At 39.7% G+C, this 23,553-nt stretch overlaps 1 protein-coding gene across 1 annotated transcript; it reads right to left on the bottom strand.

The window, feature by feature from the left end:
* Positions 1-19,140: 19,140 nt before the first annotated feature.
* LOC140858406 (inactive TPR repeat-containing thioredoxin TTL3-like) lies at positions 19,141-23,553 on the bottom strand. The gene is made up of 7 exons (XM_073258942.1): positions 22,334-23,553; positions 21,274-21,469; positions 20,992-21,176; positions 20,575-20,908; positions 20,255-20,459; positions 19,834-19,940; positions 19,141-19,736 (listed from the first exon to the last, which is right to left on the bottom strand). The coding sequence occupies exons 1-7, from the start codon at positions 23,266-23,268 to the stop codon at positions 19,578-19,580; spliced, it is 2,121 nt and encodes a 706-aa protein (XP_073115043.1). The 5' UTR covers positions 23,269-23,553; the 3' UTR covers positions 19,141-19,577.

Genomic DNA, 23,553 nt, shown 5'->3' with positions numbered 1-23,553 from the left:
CTCGTTGGTCCGTGGACTGCATGGTAGGTACTATATAGCACTTGGTGGCGCAATTTGGAGACGGACGGCTATCAACAATGACATATCATGGCTGCAATATTGTATTGCTATCGATAGGGATCCATCTTGAGATGGTAGTTGTCGAATACGGTATAATATTTTGTCGTGCAATTTGTACACAACAACGGATCGTTGCTCTAGTGCACTAGTTTTTTTGCTATGCATTTCCCATGTATAGCATTAGTTTAGTGTTAATTAGCTTTGCTTTGATTAAAGGAGGGAAGAAGCACCCAAAATTTAGTAGAGATAAACGCTTGGAAAGAAAAAGTGGTTATCACTTGATTAATATCTTATGGTGGTATTCATCAACCTTGTGACATTGGATGGTGCTTGCTTATCATGTCTTTTGTTTTGCCTTTCTAATCTCACTTTTTTATGCTTCTTTTTATGATAATTTTGGTTAGGAGAAATTCTTTCTGCACCATAGATGGTGCAGCTCGGTGGCATCGCCTGCAGTGATTGGTCTGCTCGTGGGCCTGGAGAATAAATTTTTTTTTCCTCAGAGCCGACGCTAGGGACCAATCACCGCGAGCGTTGTGCGGTGAGCTGCACCGCCTGCGGTGCAGAAAGAATTTCTCTTTTGGTTAGATTCCCCTCACTACAAGAATTTCACGTATTAGCGATGGTAAAAAAGCTATCGCTAATAATAATATTTCTCGATAGAATATTACGATCAAAAATCCTCTCGTCGCTAAAAGTCGAGAAATTATTAGTGACGGCTTTATTGGTTATTAACGGGGCTTTAGAAATAGAACACATACCGTCACTAATAACTGAAATTTTTTTTATTTCACTATAACTTTATTAGCGATGAAAAATTTTATGAGCGATGGCATTTATTAGCAACGGCTATTTTGCCGTCGTTAATACCATCCCTATTTCACCACTTTGTTCAATTTTTTACTTTTCACTTTCCCTCTTCTCCATCTCTTTCCCCCACCTTCGGTCCCCCCGCTGCTCTCGCCTTCGATCCCCCTCTTTCCCCCACCATCGGATCCCGCCTCTCGGAGCCCCCGACCATCGCATCCCGCTTCTCCGAGCCCCCGACCATTGGATCCCACTTCTTCGAGTACCCAACCGCCTCCCAAGCCCTCGGCCGCCTCCCGCCTCCTCGAGCCTCTGGCTGCGAGCTCCCAATCGCCCCCACGAGCCCCTGGCCTGCTTCTCCCCAACTGCCTCCGATCCACCTCTTTCCCCTGTCGCTGGATTCATCTTCTCCAAGCCATCGGCCGCCTCTCCAAGCCCCTGGCCTGCCTCCCCCTGACTGCCTCCGGTCCCCCTCTTTCCCCCACCATCGGATCCGACTTCCCTGTGCCACTGGCCGCATCCCTGAGCCCCAAGCCCCCGGCCCACCTTCCCCAACTACCTTCGGTCCTCCTCTTTTCCCCGCACTCGAATCCGGCTTTCTCGAGCCGCCAGTTGCCTCCGGTCCCCCATTTTCCCTCGCCATTGGATTTAGCTTCCTTAAGCCACCGACCGCCTCTCCGAGCCTCGAGCCCCCATCCCGTCTCCCTGAGTCCCCGGCCCGCCTCCCCTCGACTGCCTCTTCGAGCCCCCAGGCCCCCCTAAGCCCCTTGCTCGCCTCTCCGAGCCTCTGGCCTGCCTCCCCGAGCCTCCGGTGGCCTCCTGGAGCCCCCAGCTCACCTCTCCCTTCTTTCCCCTGTCTTCCTCTTTCCTCCCCCCTCCCTTCCTCTTTCCTCCCCCCTCCCTTCTTCTGGTTTTAGGATATCATCTAGTGGATGTAGTCTCTTTTTAATTATCATGTTCTCCATGTTAATCAAGAAGAAAATCACCTGATTGTAGGATATCATCTAGTGGATGTAGTCTCTTTTTAATTATCGTGTTCTCCATGTTAATCAAGAAGAAAATCAAGTTAGTGACCAGACAGCTAACTTTGCTCTTACAAGTGATTTTTTTTATGCTCTCTAAGATTTCCTTGCATCCAGACCTTATGCACATTCTCAATGCTAATGCTATGTAAGTTGCTTTTCCTCGATATGGGCCTAACAAGTTCATATGTTCAAAGAATCACAAATATATAGTTGCCGTAGCTTCTATATTACTGACTTTCAAAACTTTTGCTAGTATGGTTTATGAATGTTATCTCAATTATTCTTTTATTTCCTAGGTTCCCAAATGTTATGTTCAATTTTAGTCTGACTTGTCTATCCTCCAGTAGATATAAAGACAAATGCTCTTATTAACATCATCTGAAGATCGTATCCTATTCCTTTCTATATTTATGGATCATTGCTTACTGTTAAAGCTAAGCTTTTTTATGTTTTGGAGAAGGCTTTGGTATATCATATTAATAATTCACTCATGCAGGATTTCTTCTTGGGACCATCATGCAGAATACCAGGTAGAGAGAGCATTGCATTTGCAAACTCTGATTTATGCTCTGTCTTATAATATCTTGCATACTTTCTATATATGCCAAGCTAATAGTATTGCTGTTAATAGTGGGAGACTTTTGTTGCTAATTCATGCTCTTACTATTTCTATTTCTATTTTTTCATGGTAATGCTGTATCGTCTGCTCTTTTCAAGACTAGAATATTGGAAGTTTCCATTTATGTTCTCTATTAGATATGCTATCTTTCCATCGATCCCCTTTTAGCGTTGTTGTTAGCCTGTTTATCATATGCCCCTTTCTTTATAGATGCAACCTCTATGTCTTTATCTTTTTTGTGGTGTATACTATAACTAACTCTTTTAATTGAAGTTTTGATTTTTATATCAATATAAAAATTAGATAATCAGTATGCCATTGCTATATAGAACTACAAACTCTTAATCAAATCACAATTTAAGAACTTTAAGAAATTTGTTATTAATTGTTAAACTGTTAATAACTTTTTATATAGAATATTGAAATATATGGTTAGTATTGAGGGATAATTTATCACTCAGTATTGAAGATATGAACTAGCGAAAAGACATATGATAAAGTATACAGGACTGATACTACAGCACTTTTGGAGATGAAGGTATTCGATCCGAGAGATAAATATGTCTCTCTTGATCCATGAGAGGGTTTTCCGAAGGAGATCATTCAGTATATAACTCTGGACTTCTCTGATCTTAACTTCAGACCTTAGCGATCATTGATTTCCAACGATCTTCTTTAGTAGAACATAAAAGTCCGATTGATCTCGACTTCAGTCTCAAACCGATTGATCCAGATTTCGATCTCAAACCTAGACTCCACCAACTGGTCCTAGTCTCCATAATAGCTGACACTTGGATAAATCGATCTTTGATTTTAGTAGCAGATAAGCTTTGGACACTACTGATACTTATTCTTGTGAGTGCGATTTGTTCTAGCCATTTTCTTCCTTTAGCATCTATCTTCATCGAACTGTGCGTCAAAACCTCCTCAATCGAAGCTAGTCTGATCCTACCTACGTCCTCATTTCAAATTCAAGTGCCTGTCGGATTTTTTGCATCATGTCCCCTCCCAGTGCCCCAGTTCACACCCCTATCTTCTCTTCTTTGTATGCCTCCTCCTCCTCTATCAATAAGGCGAGGCAGCTTTGGAAGGTCTGTTATTCCGTAGACAACTGGCATGTAGCCATCGCTACATGGAAAGAAGAAGAAGATAATGCAGGAGGGATCTTTTCCTCAGGTTGGCTTCTAAATTTCTTTCTCAAGATTAGCTAGGTTCTCTTTCTTGTTCTTTTTCTTGTCCTAAGTCTTTCGGGTGGGTAATGAAGGTGATGTTGTGCTTCCTGTGATCTTTTATATATTCAATCCTTAATACATCTTAATATTTTATTTTATGATTTTTTTTCATGTAAAACATGTCCTATTGTTCTTTTCAAAGCTACTTGAGTCTGAAAAAGAGATCTAAGGGATAAAAATTCAATCTAACCATGCAATCGATGGGTTGAGAGTGTCTATGATTCCGTATCATCGAATAAAATGTGTAAAAATAATCTGTTCGAGAATTGAAGTAGTATATCGAAATATACGCCTCCGTATTGACATATATGCTTTCGTATTGAAACTTATTAATAATATTTTATTATTTTTTATTATAAGATGCTGGGATATCCGGTTCTCATCTACCAGCTGTTAAAGAGGACGTACAGAAGCTGGAGGAGGATGAGGAGGATGATGAGAAGGATCTTACATGATTTTTTTTATATGTATATAATTTTGATATTTGTAAAGTAGTATAAATTTATAAATTTATATAATTTATATTTTTAATATAATATAATTAATTTTATATTTATGATTATATTAAATAATTATTATTTTATTTATAATAATTTTTAAAAATATTATTACTTATTAATGTGATTAAAATAGGTTTTAAAATATTTAATTATAATTTTTTAAAAAAATTAAAAATTATTAGTGACGGTAGTAGCGATTACAATGGCCGTCGCTAATAATTTTTAATATTTTAATTAAAAAATTAAAATTATTAGTAATAATTTTTTATCGCTAATTATCGTTATTAGCTATGGTGAGTTTGCCGTCACTAATAAGGATAATTAGCGATAAGATTATTTTCGTCGGAATTTTAGTGACAATGAGCCGTCGCTAATACTATTAGTGATGGCAAATTAACTATTAGTGGTGGCATTTAGCCGTCGCTAACAATCTAACAATCTATTTTTTTGTAGTGTCTTTTGAAAAAAAAAATAATATTGGTTAGATTTTTTTTTGAATGATGAAAGTAATACATTTGTCCAAAAAAATTTAAATATTTGTGAATCCTTTTTCTTAAATATATGATGAAATTCTTTTTTTTAAAATATTTGTGAATCCTTAAGAACTTTTGGTAGCAATAATTTATTATTTTTAGAAAATTGAAAATCAAAGCATGGAAAGGCAAAAGTCGCAAAATGGTCTCTCCAATATGAATTTTTATAAAGTATTCTAATTTGCAGAAAAATAAAAACACAAAAAACTACAATAATACTAAATAAGTCCTTGGCCATGAGCCTAAATAACATCGGTGCAAAGGGCCTGTAGGCTACTTGAAAAACCAAAAAGAAAAATAAATAGGATAGAGGAGGGCAACTATACATATGAAAATAAATTTATTACATAGCTCAAAAATCTAAATTTACATCCAATGATTTTATTGAATAAGTAATCTAATCCGATCTATAACGAGTTGAAAGATAACATTTGCAAAAGACTTGAAGGCCACTTGGAAAACAAAAATGGAAAATAAATAGAGAAGGGAATTAGGTCATGAGGGACTCCACATATGAAAATATCTAGATTTGCATCTAACCACTTTATTGACTAAGTAATCTTAATCCAATCTACAATGAGTTGATACAAGTTAAATGTTTAAGAACTGCCACCCCTATGTATCATGGTATTGTGCACTATTTAAGGCATAGAGTGAAACCTCGTTTTCACCATCTCCTTGCTACCATTAGGTGCACATTATTCTTTTGCACGAAAGAGAGCAACTTGATTATTAGATTCTGACCATTTCCACAGCTGCAAAACCACTTTTTGGAGTCGTTGGGTCATGGCGACATGGTTAAGGAATTGAATTCTCCAAGTCATTTGGTTCCAACCTGCCTGATCTGGAATGGTTGGAAAGACTAAGATCTAGAGTTTCACCATTTCAACTAGCTAGAATAGATAATGAAACACAAGGGATAATAAGGAACAAATAGATCTTAGGATAAGATTATCATACGTCATGCAAAGGAAAAATGTAATTAAAGGTGGGATGGAGCCACACATGGAGGGAAGTAAGATTCATGACCAACAATAAAATAGAATTAAGGTTGGGGTCCTTGTTTTAAATTTTTATTATTTATCCTTTTTTAGGGTGCAAGAGAAGATAAGCCAGCTGCTAGCCGAGAGCGTGCAATGACTACGATGTCTGTAACTGGTCAAACCACTTGGTGCAAGTGTGTTCTTCATTATATGCAAAATTAGTGCCTGCTTTATTTATGAGAAATGATTATTAGGATTATAATTGATGGTCTGTAAATAGGATACCATCTGATACGTGTTGAAATGTGTCAATGATGTCAAACTCAATGCTTGGAGGACTATTTCTCCCCCTTAAAATCATTTTGGTTCCCCTAGTAGGCTTAAAATAAGATTCTCCAATCATGAGGATTTAATTTCTTGATAGAATTATGGAAGTTTTGGTCATGGCCATATTTCTTAAAGATCATACCACAGATTTGGGTCGATCTCTATCTCTAATCATGTGCTTTAGAAATGATTATAACTTAACTCTGCTTGCAAAAAGATGCACTTGTCGTTCTCCACCTTAAAAATCTTCTCAAATTTAATGATTTTTCTTGGTGGGACAAATTTAATGTGCTTTGCTCATCATCTCAGTTGACCATTCTATTGCTTCTAGAATTTCCACTTGAGATACCGTTTTTATGGCATGGTTTACATATTCCGCAGGAAATCTGGATTGCAGGAATCTTCAGTTGTCGGTTGACGAGAAATTTCCCAACGGGACCCGGCTTGGTCCATGGAAAAAGGTATTTCGCCCACTTCCGTGTTAGAATTTGAGTGGGTGAAAGAAGCCGTGAGCGCAGGGCTTTGAATTCCTCCACAGGTCTGCTCTCGGATCTTCCTACCTACAGCCGGACTTGGACTAATTATGCACTAATCGTTGTTACTTTTTTTTTTTTAAGAAAATCTGAAAACAAAAATTTTGTTTTTGTTTTTTTCTAATTTTTGATAATATATAGAAAATATGTTTGATTGGTTTGTTTTTTGTTAAGGAAGAAAATTGCAGTTAAAAGATGTTAAATGAAGAAATTTGCGTCTAAAAAGCTTACTTTCATTGGCTATGACGATGGATTTATGTACACCTCATATATATGAGGTTAATATCATTGTACAAGATTTGATATGATATATACAGAAAAAATGAAATATATCTTGATTGTATATCCAACCATATCACAGCTAATCATATGTGCCAAATTTAGTTGAGAGAATCGAGGAGAGATTTTGATCACATGCCAATGAATGATTTCCATCACATGGGAACATATAGCTGGCCATATCTACCTAATTCGATGTCAAGAGAATTAAGATACGATTTTCATCATAGCTGCCTATATCTATCTAATTAATCTAATGTCAAAAAAATTAAGGAGAATCAACGTATGATTTCCATCACTCCTCAAATTGGCGCATGGAGCTTTATAACATCTAACTTACCAACACTGAAATGGAATATATATTTGTTCAAGGATTTGGTAAAAACATCAGCTATCTAGTGAGTGAAAGAAATAAACTTGATATGGAATAGGCCAACTGAATTTTCTTATAAATGAAATAACAATCCAATTCAATGTGCTCCACACATTCATGGAATATGAGATTGGCAGCACTAAAAAAAGTAGCTTTATTATCACAATACAATGTCATAGATGCAAAATGAGTGATATTTAGATCATGAAGCAAGTATTTTAACTATTGCATCTTTTAGGCCATTTTAGCTGTAGTGCGATACTCAACTTCCACAGAGGAGCATGAGACGATACCTTATTTCTTTATTTTCAAGAAATAAGAAAAAAATCGAAAAAAAAAATGCAAGAATCAGTAGTGGAGCACTGAGTCATGGAGTAGCTGGCCCAATTTGAGTCATAATAATCTATGAGATGAGGAGAGCTAGGAGGAGAAAGAAGAATGCCTTGTCCAGGGATGCCTTTGAGATAGAGAGGCAAGTGGAGAGCAGCATTAAGATGAGGCTTGTAGGTTAATTCACAAATTAATTAAGAATGTGAATTGAGTAAACGATATCAAATAGAATAACTCTAAGATATATGAGTTGGCCAACAAGGTGGCGATAGGAAGAAGGATCCTCAAGCAATGAACCATTAGATTTTGTAAACTTCAGATATTGTTCCATATATAGGGGTCTTGGCAATTTGGATTCCAAAGGGACTCAAGTCTTCTAAAATTTTCGAAGTATATTTTCATTATGAAAGTAAAATGCCTTTGGAAGTCAGACAACCTCAATTCCCAAAAAATATTTCAAGAATCCCAAATTTTTAACATGAGATTTGGAATAGAAATAGGACTTAAGTACATCAATAGCCATAATAAAAATATCTATTAGGATAATATCGTTAACATAAACTAGAGTGAAGAGTTGAGATGTGCCTTGTATGCAAAAGAAAAGGGAATAATATGGCTTGAGATAGAGAAGCCCATATTAGATAAGGCTTGAGAGAACTTCTGAAACCAATTTCTGCCAGCTTATTTGAGGTTATATAATGATTTATTCAATTTACAAGCCTGAGTCTCCTCTGATGAGAATAACCTGATGAAATTTTTATATAGATTTTTTTAAAAAAAAATTTATGTAAAAATACATTATTCATATCTAATTGATATAGATCCCAACCACAAATTGTAACAATAGTAAATAAGCACTAAACTGTTATAAGTTTCACAGCTGAGGCAAAGATCTCATCGGTAGTCGAAGCCTTCTTGCTGTGTAAATCTCTTAGCTATAAGACTGGCCTTATATTGCTCTACAGTACCATTAGATTTATATTTGACTTTATACACTCATTTGCAACCAACGGATTATTTTTCAGGAGCCAGAGTGGTAAGGTTTAGGTATGATTTGTTTCAAGGATTTGAATTTCTTTCTCCATCACCTCTCACCACTGTGGGGATTTGATAGCTTAGGAAAAGGTTCTAGACTTGGGAATAGAAGGATAGCAAGAAAAATATAATGCGAGGAGCAAAATTTTTTATATGTTAAATAATTAGAGAGCAGGAATGATGTACCAAAGATTAGAATTGTTGGTGTGAAGCTTGGAGGCATGGATAATGGAGCAATAATAATTATTAGTAGGTAGGTCGCTTGATAGGTCGAGTAAAATGATGCACGGAGATTATCTGAGGTGATATAGATAAGTTATTATGAGAAAATGATGGATCTAAGATTGATGAGGATAGGGATAAGGATATAGATATGGCGGAGAAAAACTCATGGTTAAGAAATGAGTCGTGTTGTTATTCAAAATGATAAGTTGTGTAGAGGTGTAGAAAAAGTAGAGTTGAAAGCAAGATTGCTTGTAGAAAGGGATAGGACCGGCTAGGATTAAAGAAACTTGATGGAATGTGCTAAAAAAAAATATATCTTCCAAGAATCGGATATCCTTGTTCATGAATAAAATGGATATCCCTATTTAGGAAATATATGCCATATACATGATAGCCTTTTTGTCCAAAGACATAACCCATAAAAATATTAGAAATAGCACAAGCGTTAATTTATGTTTCTTATGAATATTAGGTGCGAAACATGAACAATCAAGGATTCTAAGATGATCATAAGTAGATTGAGTACCAAATAGAACCTCATATAGACAATTTTTAAATGAAATTAGAGAGGATATGTGATTAATCAAGTGAATTGTTGTAAGAATATATTCACCCCAAAAATCAAGAGAAAATTGAGCTTGAAATTGTGAAGCATGTGCAACCTCAAATAAATGTCTATAATTGTACTCGACAACCCTATTTTGTTGGGGAGTTTCAATACAACTATGCTTATGAATAATGCCTTCAAGATATAGAAAATGTTGGAGTTCATGATGAAAAAATTCAAGACCATTATTGATCCTTATTTTTTTAATATGGGTGCTGTGCTGGGTTTTAATTAGCAAGATGAACATTTGGATGTAATGTCAGATTTGAGATTTATGTTGTATTAGATACAGCTGTGTAGCATTGAAATAGTCATTAACTAAAATTAAGAAATAAGATGCACAAGAATGAGATTTAACACTATAAGGACCCAAAGATCAATATGGATTAATTCAAAAAGAGCAACAGATGAAGTTGAACCTAAAGGAAAAGACCACCTTGTTTGTTTAGCAATACGATATATCTGATATAAACATTGATTTGGAAATGAAATATCAAAAATAGTTTTGGATAAATAAAGTAGTTGAGATGAAGATGGATGGCTTAAATGACAATGCCAATGATACGATTAGAAGTGACAATCGGATCGGATTAGATATAAATAGGTCAGGTCGGATAAGGATTGATTCAAAAAATTTTGAACCCGGACCCGACCTGTTTATTTAAACAGGTCAAATTTTAAAATTCAAACCCGACTTACTTAATAAACGGATTATCCGATCCGACCTGTTTACTATCCATTTATAATAATCCACTAAAAAAAATCAATCGGATCAACCAAACCCATTTTAAAAAAAATAAAAATCTGAGAGGGCTCTGTCTTGCCAGATCTCCACCAAACCGCCCTCCTCCCACTCCACCCAACCGCCGCACTGTCGACCGCCTCCATCTTCGCTCGACCGTCGTGTAGTCGACCGCCTCCATCTCCACCTGATCGGAACCCTAGATGCATCTAGCTCCACCTGCGGCCTGATCGGAACCCTAGATGCATCCAGCTCTGCCTATGGTCTGACCAGAAGCCCTCGCCTCTAGCTCCGCCCATGGCCTGACCCTTAACACGCCCCCTAACCCTAGATCCCTCCCTCCTCTCCAGCCGACTCCACCTTCTTGGTCGTCTCGTCACTCCCTCACCCTCCTCGACTGTCCTTCCTCCACCGCCACCTCTCCCTCTGGTTCTCTGCCTCCTTCGCCTCCCCTTCCTCTGCCGCAACCGCTGGTGTCCTCACGCTAGCCTGGTATCCGTGCAGTCGTGTCCCATACGAAGCCCTCCATCGACGAACCCTTGAAGGGGATGAGAAAACCCCAGTAGCCGTGGTCTTGGCTTCCGTGGTCTTCGTCTCCGGCAAGCCTCCGACGGTGCGAAGAAGAAGGAAAGGGGAGGGCCAAGGGGAAGAGAAAAAAAGCACGGGGTTGCGGGATGAAAACAAGAAAATCAAGGGTAGCGTGGCATGTTATCGACGGGATGTGAGTATTTCATGCGGATACGGTCCAATTTCCTACGCACGGCGAGCGAATTCAAAAAAAAGGAGCATGCTCCACGCTATAAAGGCTTTAAACAGGTTATGTTACATGGATTAAATGGGTAATGTTATAACCCGATCCGATCCAATCCGACCCAACTTATTTATTAAATGGGTTAAACGGGTTAGTTATTTTAAACATAAATCCGATCCGATTATTAAACAGGTTAAATAGGTCAACTCATTTACGATCCGAATTCGTTTAATATAAATCCAAACTTATTTAAGATGGATCAAATGCGAATCGAATTGACGAACCGAGTCAATTTTTGTTACCTCTAGATATAATTGAAGATAAGGGATAACTCGACAACAGGTAAAGAAAAAGCTGGCAAGACCAGAGAAGCAGGTGTTATTGGGTAAGGATGATGAGATTGGGCGACGAAGAGGGGTTGGAAAGAGAAGATTGAGAACCCTTTTGTTCAAACAGAAAAAAAAAAAAAAAAAAATATATATATATATATATATATATATATATATATTTTCCATTTTTCCCAACAATAATGGATGTTGTTAAAAAAGACGAGCAAGGTCAAATTTTTTTCTGCATTGAATTCCATGATCCTATAAAGAAACAGTACCTTCTTTTTGTCTGTTGCCTTTTCTTTCTTTCTAGAGAAAGGCTGCAAGAATGGCTTCAGGCTCGTCATTTTACTAGCAAGCTTCATATCCTTCCAGTACTTTTCATCTACTGAAAGTAGTTTTTCAATTTTAAATCTATATGCTCAAAACTGCAAAGAGGGGCTAGCTGTTACTTATGTCGTGTGGCAGCGAGTGACAGCTCAGGATTTCCATAAGCTGTAGCACTCCAAATAAACAATGAATAACCGTGATCTGCCATTGTACTCTCTGCGATTTGTTCACTCCATCTAAATAATATTTTCTTTCTAACTCGAATTCAAAAATGTTATTTTGTTCAGACAAACTGTGGAAAAATGTCAAAGAACGGCAGTTATTACAGGATAACGGCTAATAGAGAGTTAACAGAAGATCTGCCACATCTTATCCAAATAAAATCTCAAGCTGGTCCATCGTTGAAACTTCCCGAGTTTTATTACTCTTGGGTAGACATCTAGACTCTGGTGCTCCCCCTTGTGGTTCTCTGACCATTCCGGTCGGATCTCCCTGGTTTAAGCAGCAACCAATCCTTCCGGATTATATATATATATATATATATGATGATTTGCGAGGCTGCCACGGCTCCATCAGTCATCCTATCATCAGTTCATCAACAGGCCAGAAGCGAAGTTTTATTAATTCCATGTCGGGTGAAGGAACGAAGGTCAGGATAATCGAGACGCAGTACGTCGAAACGGACGCCACCCACTTCAAATCCGTCGTCCAGAGCCTCACCGGGAAGGACTCCCCGGCGGCGGCCAAGGCAACCGCGGCTCCCAGCAGCTCCAGGCATAAGACTGAGAGGGCTCGAGAAGCTATTGGTCGAGCAGGAGTGGGAAGAGAGCGAGGCAACGATCCAACGGCGGCCGCACGGGTGCAAGAAGGGGAGCTCATGGAAGCAGCAGCCTTGGACGAGCTGCGTAAGTTGTTAGAAGAGTAGAATCACTGTAATTTAGACGCTTGATGTTATGGCTTAGGTTACACCAGTTTATTTAGACCTTTTCTTGGAAGAGGATGGCCTTTCTTCTTCTTCTTCTTCTTCTTCTTCTTCTTTTAATGATTGAAGGAGGAGGTAGATGAAGCTTAGCTACCCCGCTTTATTGATATCACATTACAACGCCACAGAGATTTACATAGAAAATCTGAAGTCAGGATGGCCTTGTTCATTGTTTTTACTCCCTGCACAAGAAGGGGGAAAGAAAGCTGTTGAGAGAGAGGAGAAAATTAGGGTTGTGCAAGTACTTTTCTCTTATACCTTTTGCTTGTTGATTTAAATAATATCTCCTTTACTCTTTTTCTGATATTTTTGTAGTTTTGGGAGGATTAATGATCGAACAAGTGTGGCTTATGAATTGGGATAGGAAGATTGATCATGTATATATGTTATCCAATGCAGGTAATAGCTATATTGTGATGCAGTTAGCTGAAGGAGCTAGTAATATAGAATTAAAGAAAGCTTATTGGAATATTACTCTCTCGATATTTGATAGATAAGCATCGCCAACAATACTTGAGTCTGTTGGTTTCCTCTTTCTTCATTCCATATGCTGGGGAGAGATTCCAAATTCCACCACAAAAGTTGCTAGCTATATTCTTCTTTGTGAAATAATGTTTGGGAAGGGGAGGGTAGGGGGGTTACCAAACTATTTTTCCTGCCCTTTATTTGTATGATCCCATGTAGATCTAATCGAAAGGTTGGGTCAGGTTAGGAGAATTTCATCTCATGAACAAGTTGTAGGTGACCAGGCCGTTTCTTGTATTATTGTTGCCACATAGTTGCAAAAAGAAAAGGGAGATGGATGGATGATAGCCAGCCATCTGCATGTGTTCGCCCACATTAGTCCCTTGGAAGAAAACTGCTGCTACAAGTGATGAAACATGACCAACTAGCAAATAGAGATTTTGTTTGCTGTATGTGAACAAGCTCTTCATTTGGTGTTTGTGGAAGGAAGGTAATCGTACAACTTCGACTTCCAAACAATGGCGCCTTACACGCAGCACACCAATCGATGAACCTTGTTCTCCACCTGACCGGCAACTTATCAGCCTTGTTGAATGATGATTCATTCCCCCTCTAAACCAGCTCGTTGGCAGACTCGGTCTCCCTTCACCACTCTCTCCTAATCTGTACTATGATTTCGTCTGCTTATAATGAAATCTTAGTGAGTTCTGCCTTCCATTTCATTCAAAAAAAAAAAAAAAAGAAAGAAAGAAAGAAGAAGAAGAAAAAGAAGTTCTCTGAGATGTCAAAAGCATGGCTGCACCTCTTGACAATATGCAAAAAGTTATTGAGTTGAATGTCATCAAATCTGTACAGTTGGTGATAAATAAGAATCAAGAATATGCCTGGTTTTGGATTCATGGTACCCAATTTATAATTCAAAGAAACATCCGTATCCTGAGAAAGTTAACACACTGATTCTTTTTTTTAACATCTTGAGCTAATGATGTAAACAATTCCAAGGCTAGATATATTGCTTTCTTCTTCTTCTTCTTCTTCTTCTTCTTCTTCTTTGTGGCTAGGCTAAGAGAAGGAACATTGCCTCCTCTATTGTTACAATCTCTCCCATTAGATTCCTGCAGCATCTACCTGAGGAGGCGATATACATCGCCTTTGCTGGGAAGTACCCAAGTCAGTCTTCTCCGCCATCCAAACTCAGCATCTGTTATATGGCCTCAGTTCAATTAAATTAAAAGACGGATTTAAATTGCACCTACGCTTGTCACATAATCTCAAACTGTTTTTCATATAGTTTGAGCTTTAGCGACTTAGCCCCCTCATAGTTTAAATTTGTGGATAATTTCACCTTTCTTGTTGCACCTCAAATGTATGAGATGAGAAAACTTGCGCGTTTCAATCCATCTTTGGATTAGTCCGGAAAGCACCTATCGTCTTGCAGTTAGACCTTTTCATCAAAATACTGTATTTTTTTTTAGATCTGAGATATTAAGCTGGTCCCCTTGCGTCATCCGAAGGTTCTGATTAGTGTTTGATGACATTATATATCCACATCTAGTTATTGACACCTGTTAAATCTTGTGACCATCAGAACACATTCAACGGTCAGTTTTTTTCCCTTGGATATGATGCTGGTTTATCAGAATTCAGATAGACACTTTCGTGCCACAGAATTTTAATATTACTCTTCATAGTAAGGATCAGATTTGATCCAATAGAAAGCAACATATAATTAATGCTTAATGCTAAACTGTAAAGTTGTAGACGTGCAATCCCATACAAGAAAAGATAATTATAAATTTATATTAGGTTGAATGACTTGCTCTGAGAAACTATGAAATATCCAACAATGCACTTCCAGTTCACTTGCAAGAAAGGTCCAAGTAACTACAATATAATGGAATTGGGGTCATTCCAGTGGTTCTTATCTCTTAAAGTAAAAACCACCTCTTCTTTTGAGCAAATGGAAGGGTTAAAGCTCCCTTCTTTTTTCTGCCAAAAGTGTCATTAGAAAAACAAAAATTGATAATCACAAATATCAAACCATATCATATACATTAATTGTGCAATGTCGAGTTCCTCCCAGCAAGTACTACGATAAGGAGCGGTTGTAACTTTGCCACCTTACTCCTGTTTCAATCACAATCTGATCCCACAAAATATTTGATATAAAGGGACGTCAAGTGGAAGTTTTCTATTAATTAGTAGTACTAGGCTTACATGATGACAACCTCGACACTCCCTAAAAAATTCAGGGGTGTTATGTTTCAGAGCAGATGAAGTTGGCTTCTTGGCAGATCTTCATTGATCCTAATTAACAATTATCACCTTTTTAAAATTGTGATTTGACCGGTCGATACATGGTTTTGATGTCACGTGGTAAAAGCTGGTTGTTGAGAACAACATTCTGATTAAACTTTTGGCTTCGGACTTGACTGAGAATAGCCCGCAGATGTGCTTCCCCTGGCATCGGACCTGGCCAGTAAACATATTGCAACAAAGAGTTGTATTGTCTTGGATTAGTTCGCAGGATGACCCAGGCAAACCCTCTATAATATGTTGGCTTCTTTCAAATTCAAAGGCAATCAGCAACCAAGTCACCCGCATCGGTTGACAGAATACCGGCTATCACAAGGAATAGTTGATGAGATCATGGCGATGTCACGGACTCATCGCCACAACAAATTCTTCCATTTAGTTGCAAGAGCCGAGTAATCCACACCACCCCCACCCTCAACCAGATTCGGGTCGTATCTTTGCATGATTGATCTTCCTTCGCGACATCAACCATTGGACTGCATGTTGCACAATTCTCAAAGCACTCCAACATCTTTCTTCAATCGATCCCTCTGCACAGATCTGAAAACGGCTATTGCATAATTCAATAGTTGACATCGCGAAAGAAGGTGAATCTTTTTTTCTTTTTTTTTTTTTTTTTGGCATGAAAGAGACGACTCGAACTCTCCAATCCTCCAAACCAACCGAAAAAGAACACCCACCTACCAAAAACAATAAGAAAAGACATCCATGATGATCTCATCTGGCTGAAGGAAGAGAAGGAAAAGCCTATGTGTTCGAGAAACAACTTCTTAAAATATAACACCAGAGATAACTATCAATTATTCGTGGATTCGATCCTTATTTTCTTTTTTCTTGCTAGCATGATTGGTGGTGGTTGAACACCGAGGTTGTGTTGGATGCTATGAAGCCCAGACCGAGCCTATAACAGCTGCAAGTTGGAAAGCCTAAACGCATATTGGCCTCACCAGACCAATAAAACATAAAAAGTCATGTATTATTCATTGAGGTCCACGTACCGCAGTATGTGATGAAGGCTGGAGTACTATGAGGTTCGCAATTTTTTTTTTGGAAAAAAAAAAATGAAGAGAAGAAGATTTGCAACATTTATCGTGTTGAGATATTGCGCTTTGTCCATATGTGTCAGCATGTTTTTGAGTGTATGTGCGTCTTTCTTTCTTTATCTTTCTCGGGAGGGATTCACATTCCCTGTAATTAGGATGCAGATTTTTATAGCCTATGCAATTCTAAGCCCACTTCCAACTCAGTAAAGCCTTTATTCTTGTTCTAAATTACCAAAAAAATCTTCTCCTTCCTCTTCTCGTCATTTTGACACTAGTTTCTGGGAGCAGGGAAAATAATCTTTGTGTCTCTGTTCCACAACTGAACAACTAGAGAAATAGAGCCTGCTCAATTTCTAGGTGGCCTTGTGTTCGCTTCAAACTGGTTAGTTTTGGACTGGAGATTCTCAAACCACGAGGCGGCTTCGGCCAGAATTTTAGCCCACTTAAATGGGCCAGACTTGGGCTGTTATCAAACCGAATGCATCATAAGTCTGCAAAATATTCATAACCAATGTCACAATATATATGTGAATTATTAATTAATTGGTTTATATAATTAATACTGACTGTTTTGTTATGCGTGTTTGTCTTTTTCACTCTGAATCTTCTACAGAAGTTTTGTTACAACCCTTTTTTTTTTGTATGGAAGGATTAGGCATAGTTAATCGCTTTCATTAAGTAAATGGATGACAAACCAAGTTAATCCATGAGAAAAGAAAGTACAAAAAAGGCAAAGCGTAGACTTCCAAACACCTCATTACCCAAGTAGAAGTCGTAGACTTCCAAAAACATCTACTAGCTTGGGAGAGGTGGTATATTTGAATATTCTGGTGCATGCATGAGGCATAAAGTAGTTTGCCCAACTATCTGACCCATATGGCGTATTGCTGCGAGAAATTACCTGAGCCCAACTACCAGACGAACATCAAAATCTGTAAGCGTAACGCAGCATCCAAGTAATTGATATAGTTTTAGCTGGAGGAGCAGCAGGGACAAAATTAAAAAGTACGTAAGGGGGAAGTGGTTGAGCCCGCGCGAGCCTTTATGGCGCCCCAGGGTCACGACGCTGGCATCACGGGTTAGGCCTCATTCCAACACTGCTGCCCATAAAAAAGGCCACTAGAGACTTCTCTTTGCTCCTTAACAAGACATATTTGGCCAGGGATCCTTTGGAGGTGGTGGTGGGCCACCCGTGTCTCGGGTTGGGATCCCTGCCGTCAAACAGCAGAAGAGAAGGAAAACAATTGCCGGTTTACGAACAGATCAGCTAAAGAATTTTCAACAATAGGATCAAGACCCTTATCTCTGCTGGCTTCTCAAGTTTCGGGTCCTACTTTGTTGGTTTCCTCTTAAACCATTCCTTTTTCACTGCTTTCAAATGGAATAACCGAGCACAATGTTACTGTCGCCTTTTTCGCATTAGAAGATAACATTTCTCGATTTAGTTTTCATTGAAATAGGGAAATAGAAGGAAGTACTGGAGCGCAAATCGAATAGGTGAATAAATCACTGAAAAATAAATTAAAGATATGTATAAATATATTAGGAAAACAAGGAGCAATAAAATGCATCCTTTTTCACATACCAATCAAATACAGGTACCTTTTACTGCTTACTGAAGAGGTGGCTGCTTTCTCAGCCTCCTATTGCACTCAAAAAGGCAAAAAAAAAAAAAAAAAAAAAAAAAAAAGGAAGAAGAAGAGAATTTTGTTTATGTTGTTACAAAACAATCTTCTCATCCTTGTGAAAATTATATTTAATGTATAGAATTGTGAGGCCCTAGCTTCCAACAAGAATTTCCAGCTCTTAATTCTAAAGCCACTATCACAAGATTCACCTGTTTCTCATGCTAAAATTTAACTTACCTAACTTTTCATGTTTATGTTGCGTTAGTTGGTCCTCTTTTGTCAATGGAGCCCATGATGGGACGTCACCTTGATGTTGCTGCACAAATGAGTCAAACTTACCATTCCCTGGTGATGACAACAATTCACGTCGTGTTTCCCTCATCCAACATGTGATTTCGGAGTGCATGCGTTTTCTTCAGGTCCAAAAGGTTGTAATCCCCTTCCCAACAAGAGAGAGAGGGGGGGGGAGAGAGAGCCAAACACCAACCCCCTCCTTATCTCCACCCTAAATGCTTTGTGGAGGATCTACACAGCAATCGATGCACCCAACAACCAAATCAAAAAGACCAGCTCTCCCACTTGAAAAACTTGTGACGATTCCAACATGAAGCATACCGACTAAAACAACCCTCCAGCTAGATAAGAACACGGGTTTAGACAAAAAAAACCTTCTCCAATTACTTCCTGCTACGCACGAACTCTGCTTATCATAATTAGAATGTCACATCAACAGCAGCAGACAGCAGGGAAGGGACCAAAATCTGAAATGCTTTCACGGTGATGCTGGCATGTTATGGAGATAATGCACTTCCCCAATGTACCCTCTCTTGTCAGTACAAGCACAGCATAGGAGCTTTGTGCAATTAGGGTTACATTACCAAATATTCTGATAACAAATTATTTCTCTGCGGTTTCCAAAGTATAGCAAGAACATTCACAGAGAGAGAGAGAGAGAGAGAGAGGAAAGAATTTGTGATGACATGAGAAAGAATTTTAAGTTTTTTATTCATAAAAATGAAAGCATATATCAGCACCAGCAGCAGCAGCAGCAAAACTACCAATGATAACTGTGTACTCTCTTTCCTTCCCCCAACCAACCACCAGATGCACAATCTTATGAATGGCTCCCGGTAATTGCTATGTGGTATATATACATGTAGTAATTTTAAGCAGCCATCTCTCTCAGCTATCTCAATCTTATGAATGATAGACTTGAGCTTCCCAAGAAGAACAGAATGGTGGACTCTTATGCAAGAAACTTTAAGAGCATCCTAGGCTAATCAGGGAATGGGCTAAACTATTAAAGTAAGACTACAGTTCCGTGAATGTAAAGAATAAATAAGGTGGGCTAAGATTAAAGGAGATGGTAAATACAAGCAAAAAAAAAAAAGGAATAAATAGGCTCTTCTCTATCAATCTGGTTTGTGCTTCAGCTCGATGAATTATTTTGTCACTGGTTTGCGGCGGTAGCTAATATTCATATAAATTGAAGGTGGAGCAGCAGATCAAATGAACTATCTGTTTTAATGCAAGATACTGTAGTGCCTCACAGACACCTCCAAAACCTTCTCACTGGGGCAGATCATCTCCTTCATCTTCATCCCGTCCTTGTAGATCTTAAAGGTCGGGACTATTCTCACATTCTCCACCCTGGCAATGACAGGGCTCTCGTTGACATTGACCTTTAATCCAAATGCAGTAAAATCAGATAACAAGAAGGGGAAAAAAGATGAATGCCACAGAAAGAAACTAGACATAATGAAGGGAATATCAGATTACCTTGAGAAAGTTTGCAGATGGATTTTGTGTGCACAGTGCATCCACAAATGGGGACATTTGGGTGCATTGCTGGTTTGATGGTGCCATGAAATAAACAACAGAAGCTCCTGAAATGATTCAAGTTCCACCTTAGTACAATTAGTTGCATGGACAATGGCTATATCAAATATCACACAGCAATGTTGAAGAAACAATGCTACCAAATATATCATTACAATTAAAATAGTAATGAGAACCGAACAAGAGTTTCCAGGTGATTTACTCACAAGCATTTGGTTGAAAATAAAAGCTCATAGAGACATACAAGAACATTAAGCACTATTGTTTGTTTGAGGTTGATAATAGAATTGATATAAAAGCTTACACCCATAAAAAGGACATCCAGGTAGCTAGAAGGATAGATGAATAGAAAAGCACTCACCAGGTAAAGATATCGCCGCTTGGAATTGCTCCAAACTAGCAATCTCCTCAACCTCCCCTCCGAATTTCATATTAGAGACTTCCTCACCACGAGATGTTTTCAGTGCAACTTGAGCATGGAATAAGGCTTCAGCCACCTCACTGTCACCTGGAAGCTCCTTTCTTAGGGCTTCATAATCTCGCACAGCTTCAGCCCAGCGCTCAAGCTATCCACCCAAAAAGTAAAACATTAAACAGATAAATCCAAGCTGTTCTTGGTTCCCTAATCTTGCATGACCTGGTGAGCAAAGGACAAGAAACAGACAATAAGAGACAATTTACCTTCGCATAGGAGGCAGCACGTCTGAGAAGGGCCTTGGTATAACTGGGATGAATCCTGAGGGCTTCATTGCAATCCGCAATAGATTTCTCCCACTGTCCAAGCTTGGACCGACAAGCTGCTCTGTTACAATGGAGAACCGGGTTTGATGGATCAGATTTAAGACCTTCCCCATATGCCATGCATGCTTCTGCAAAGCATCCAGATTTGAAGAGCTCATTTCCTTGAGCTCGAGCTCTTGATGCAGATCTCACACCATTCAACACCATTGTCACTTCTGTATTTGTAGGATCCATCTGCCAGGCCTTCTCAGCCATTGCAACTGCATTCTCAAACCTGTGAAATTTCATTTATCATTCTCATTAACCCAAAGATCCTTTTATACAAAAACTTAAGGAACTCTAAATTACCGAGCTCACCTTCCCAATGCCATATCAACTTTGGCTCGAACAATGTAGATATAGGAATCTGATAGCATGCCAAAAAATTTCGTCTGTAAGGAAGACGAGGATGATGTTTCAAATTTACGTGCACTTGAAAGAGTTGAATCAGCCTCATCGAGCTGGTGGAGATGGAGAAGGGCTTCTGCTCTCAATGCAATGAGCTGCAAATTCCAACTGGTTATGACTTCTACATTCATTTATCCCCTTAATTACAGCTAAGAAACGACATTTTAAGAACAAGCAAATCATGAATTTTACCAGCAGAGAGGAGTCAGCCCCTGCAGTCATGGCTGCATCAGCTTCTCTTAAGGCGCTCTTCCAATCGCCAATCTTCCTCACATTTGCACACTTTCCCAGATGCCTCTCCACTGCTTGGAGCTTCTGCAACTCAAAATGCTCAGGCTGCTGGCCTCCAAAGTAGATATGCCGCTTTGCATTCTCAACCTGCCCCAACCTGGCATAAGAAATCGCTTAGACAATGTGATCCAGGAAAACAATTGAAATTTAAAAGGATTACATAATCCAAAATAAATAAAGTTATAATCATTACATTGGAAAAGCATAAAGAAACATATCAGAGAGATCAATTCACTCTAGAATGTTTAATGAAAATTCATCCCAAAGCGGAATGAGCAGATGAAGATGGACTAGTAATTCAAGCATTTTTCAAAAAGAAAAGGTTCTTTCTATTCATTAAGTAGCTATCAAGTGACCCTTCATAGCCAAACTGTTTGATGTTTAGGAGACCAGTGACTGGTCAACATAGCGAGAACTTATCATCTAAAAATCAAAGCATAGAGCATCTTGGATATATGACGAGACTAGGAGTCACCTATAATATTAAACTTCAACCGAACAGCACAAACAGACAACAAATAAACAGAGTAAAGCTGCAACTCAAAAAGAACCCATACTTCTATCTGTACACAAAAAAGAACCCATATTTCTATAATAACGGACAACCTAACAATGTGAAAGGAAAGAGAATGCAGAGCAGAAAATCACACCAAACAACGAACCAAGGATATGAGAAAAAGTGTCAGTTAATATCAGTCGACAAAAAGGATTCACTGAGCCATTCACCAACAACCAAGGATCAACATATGATAGGCAGATCAGAAGAAGAGATATATCCCTCATAAAGATCCAATCTTTTCAGACAACAAACACGTCCAGGCATGAAAACTGCACATCCAACTCATAAAGATCAAACCTTTCAACCAGCAACCACTTCACAAGTACCAAAATCTCCCAAAAAACAAGAAATTTGAACGAAAGAAATTTAAATGGAAAATAGTAAATGACCGGGATTCCTCACCGTAAATATAGTGAAGCCAATCTCAGGTGTGCCCGCTCGTTCATCGGATCCAGACGGAGCACCTCCTCGCACTCTTTCACCGCCTCCCGCAACCTGCCAAGCCCCATAAGCGCCGCCGCCCGGTTACTCCGACACGACACTAGGCTACTCCGATACGCGGCATTGTGATCGCACATCGCAATCCCTCGATCATAGAGCCTCAGCGCCTCTGCGAACTGCCCCCTTTTGTACTGCTCGTTCGCCGCCCTCGTCACCTCCTGTAGATCCGAGCTCGTCATTGCCCTCCGCGCCACGGAATCCACCAAATTTCCCATCCCCACGTCCCCGCTCGTCTTCCACGCCCCGGCGCCGGGAGTCCCGCCACGCATTACACTCCCGTGGCCGTAATTCCCGGTGCCGGAGCCCAGCACGTCGCTTCTCGGCGTCTTCTGGGCGATCATTCCCGTCTTCCCGATTATCCCCGAGGGACAGATGTTCCCCGCAGGAAGGACATTGGTCATCGGAGAACTCGCCGAGCTACTCCCGCCGCCGCCGGAATAGACAAGCGGGGCAGAGCCGGTCCGGCGGTGGCCAGGCCACAAACTCCTGCCTTCCAAGGCAGTGGGGCCACTCTCGCCGGATATCTCCCCGGGGTGGTTCGGCCTCCCGGGAGGACCGCCGGAGGCGACGTTCCGCGCGGCGGCGGCGCTCGCCGGTAGCTTGCCGGAGAAGGAACCGGAGGAGCTGGAGCTGCTGCTGGTGTTGGTGACGGCCGCCGAGGCGGCGCGGGACCGGAGCGGGGAGACGGGGGAGCCGAGATCGAGGGCCAAGTCCTTGGAGTCGGGCTTGTTGGAATCAAGGGCGAGCGCGGAGTGGAAGCGATCGGTGGGGGGCTCGACCCCCGCGTCAAGATGGGGCCTTTGGGTCCGGCCGGTCGGCTCACCGGGGCGAGACATCAGGGCTCGAGAGGCCTCTCGGGCTCGCGGCTAGATCTCCTCCGGCTACCGCACCACCTTTTTTTTCTTTTCTTTTCTTTTCTTTTCTTTCTTTTTCTTTTAATTTCCTTCCCTTCTCTTCCACCGCTTGGTTAGTGCCTGTGGCCAGCAGTAGTGTAGTGGCTACAAGAGAAGGCAAGAAATGAACAATAAAGAGTTCTCGGACGGCGACAGAGAACTGACGACATTGAAGAAGAAATGGGGTACTAAGAAAGAGCGATAGGGGAACAGAGTGGGAGAGATGGG

The sequence above is a fragment of the Elaeis guineensis genome, chromosome 6, assembly GCF_000442705.2.
Source record: "Elaeis guineensis isolate ETL-2024a chromosome 6, EG11, whole genome shotgun sequence".
In the NCBI taxonomy this organism is placed as follows: Eukaryota; Viridiplantae; Streptophyta; class Magnoliopsida; order Arecales; family Arecaceae; genus Elaeis; species Elaeis guineensis.
The sequence above is the reverse complement of the archived record's forward strand: the minus strand, read 5'-3'. Positions and strand labels throughout refer to the sequence as shown.

Coding starts and splice junctions, on each gene's coding strand:
- LOC140858406 (XM_073258942.1), bottom strand. CDS start 23,268: ATGTCTCGCCCCGGTGAGCCGACCGGCCGGACCCAAAGGCCCCATCTT. Junction 21,177..21,273: donor GGGCTGACTCCTCTCTGCTG/GTAAAATTCATG, acceptor TGGAATTTGCAG/CTCATTGCATTGAGAGCAGA. Junction 20,909..20,991: donor GTTGATATGGCATTGGGAAG/GTGAGCTCGGTA, acceptor GAAATTTCACAG/GTTTGAGAATGCAGTTGCAA.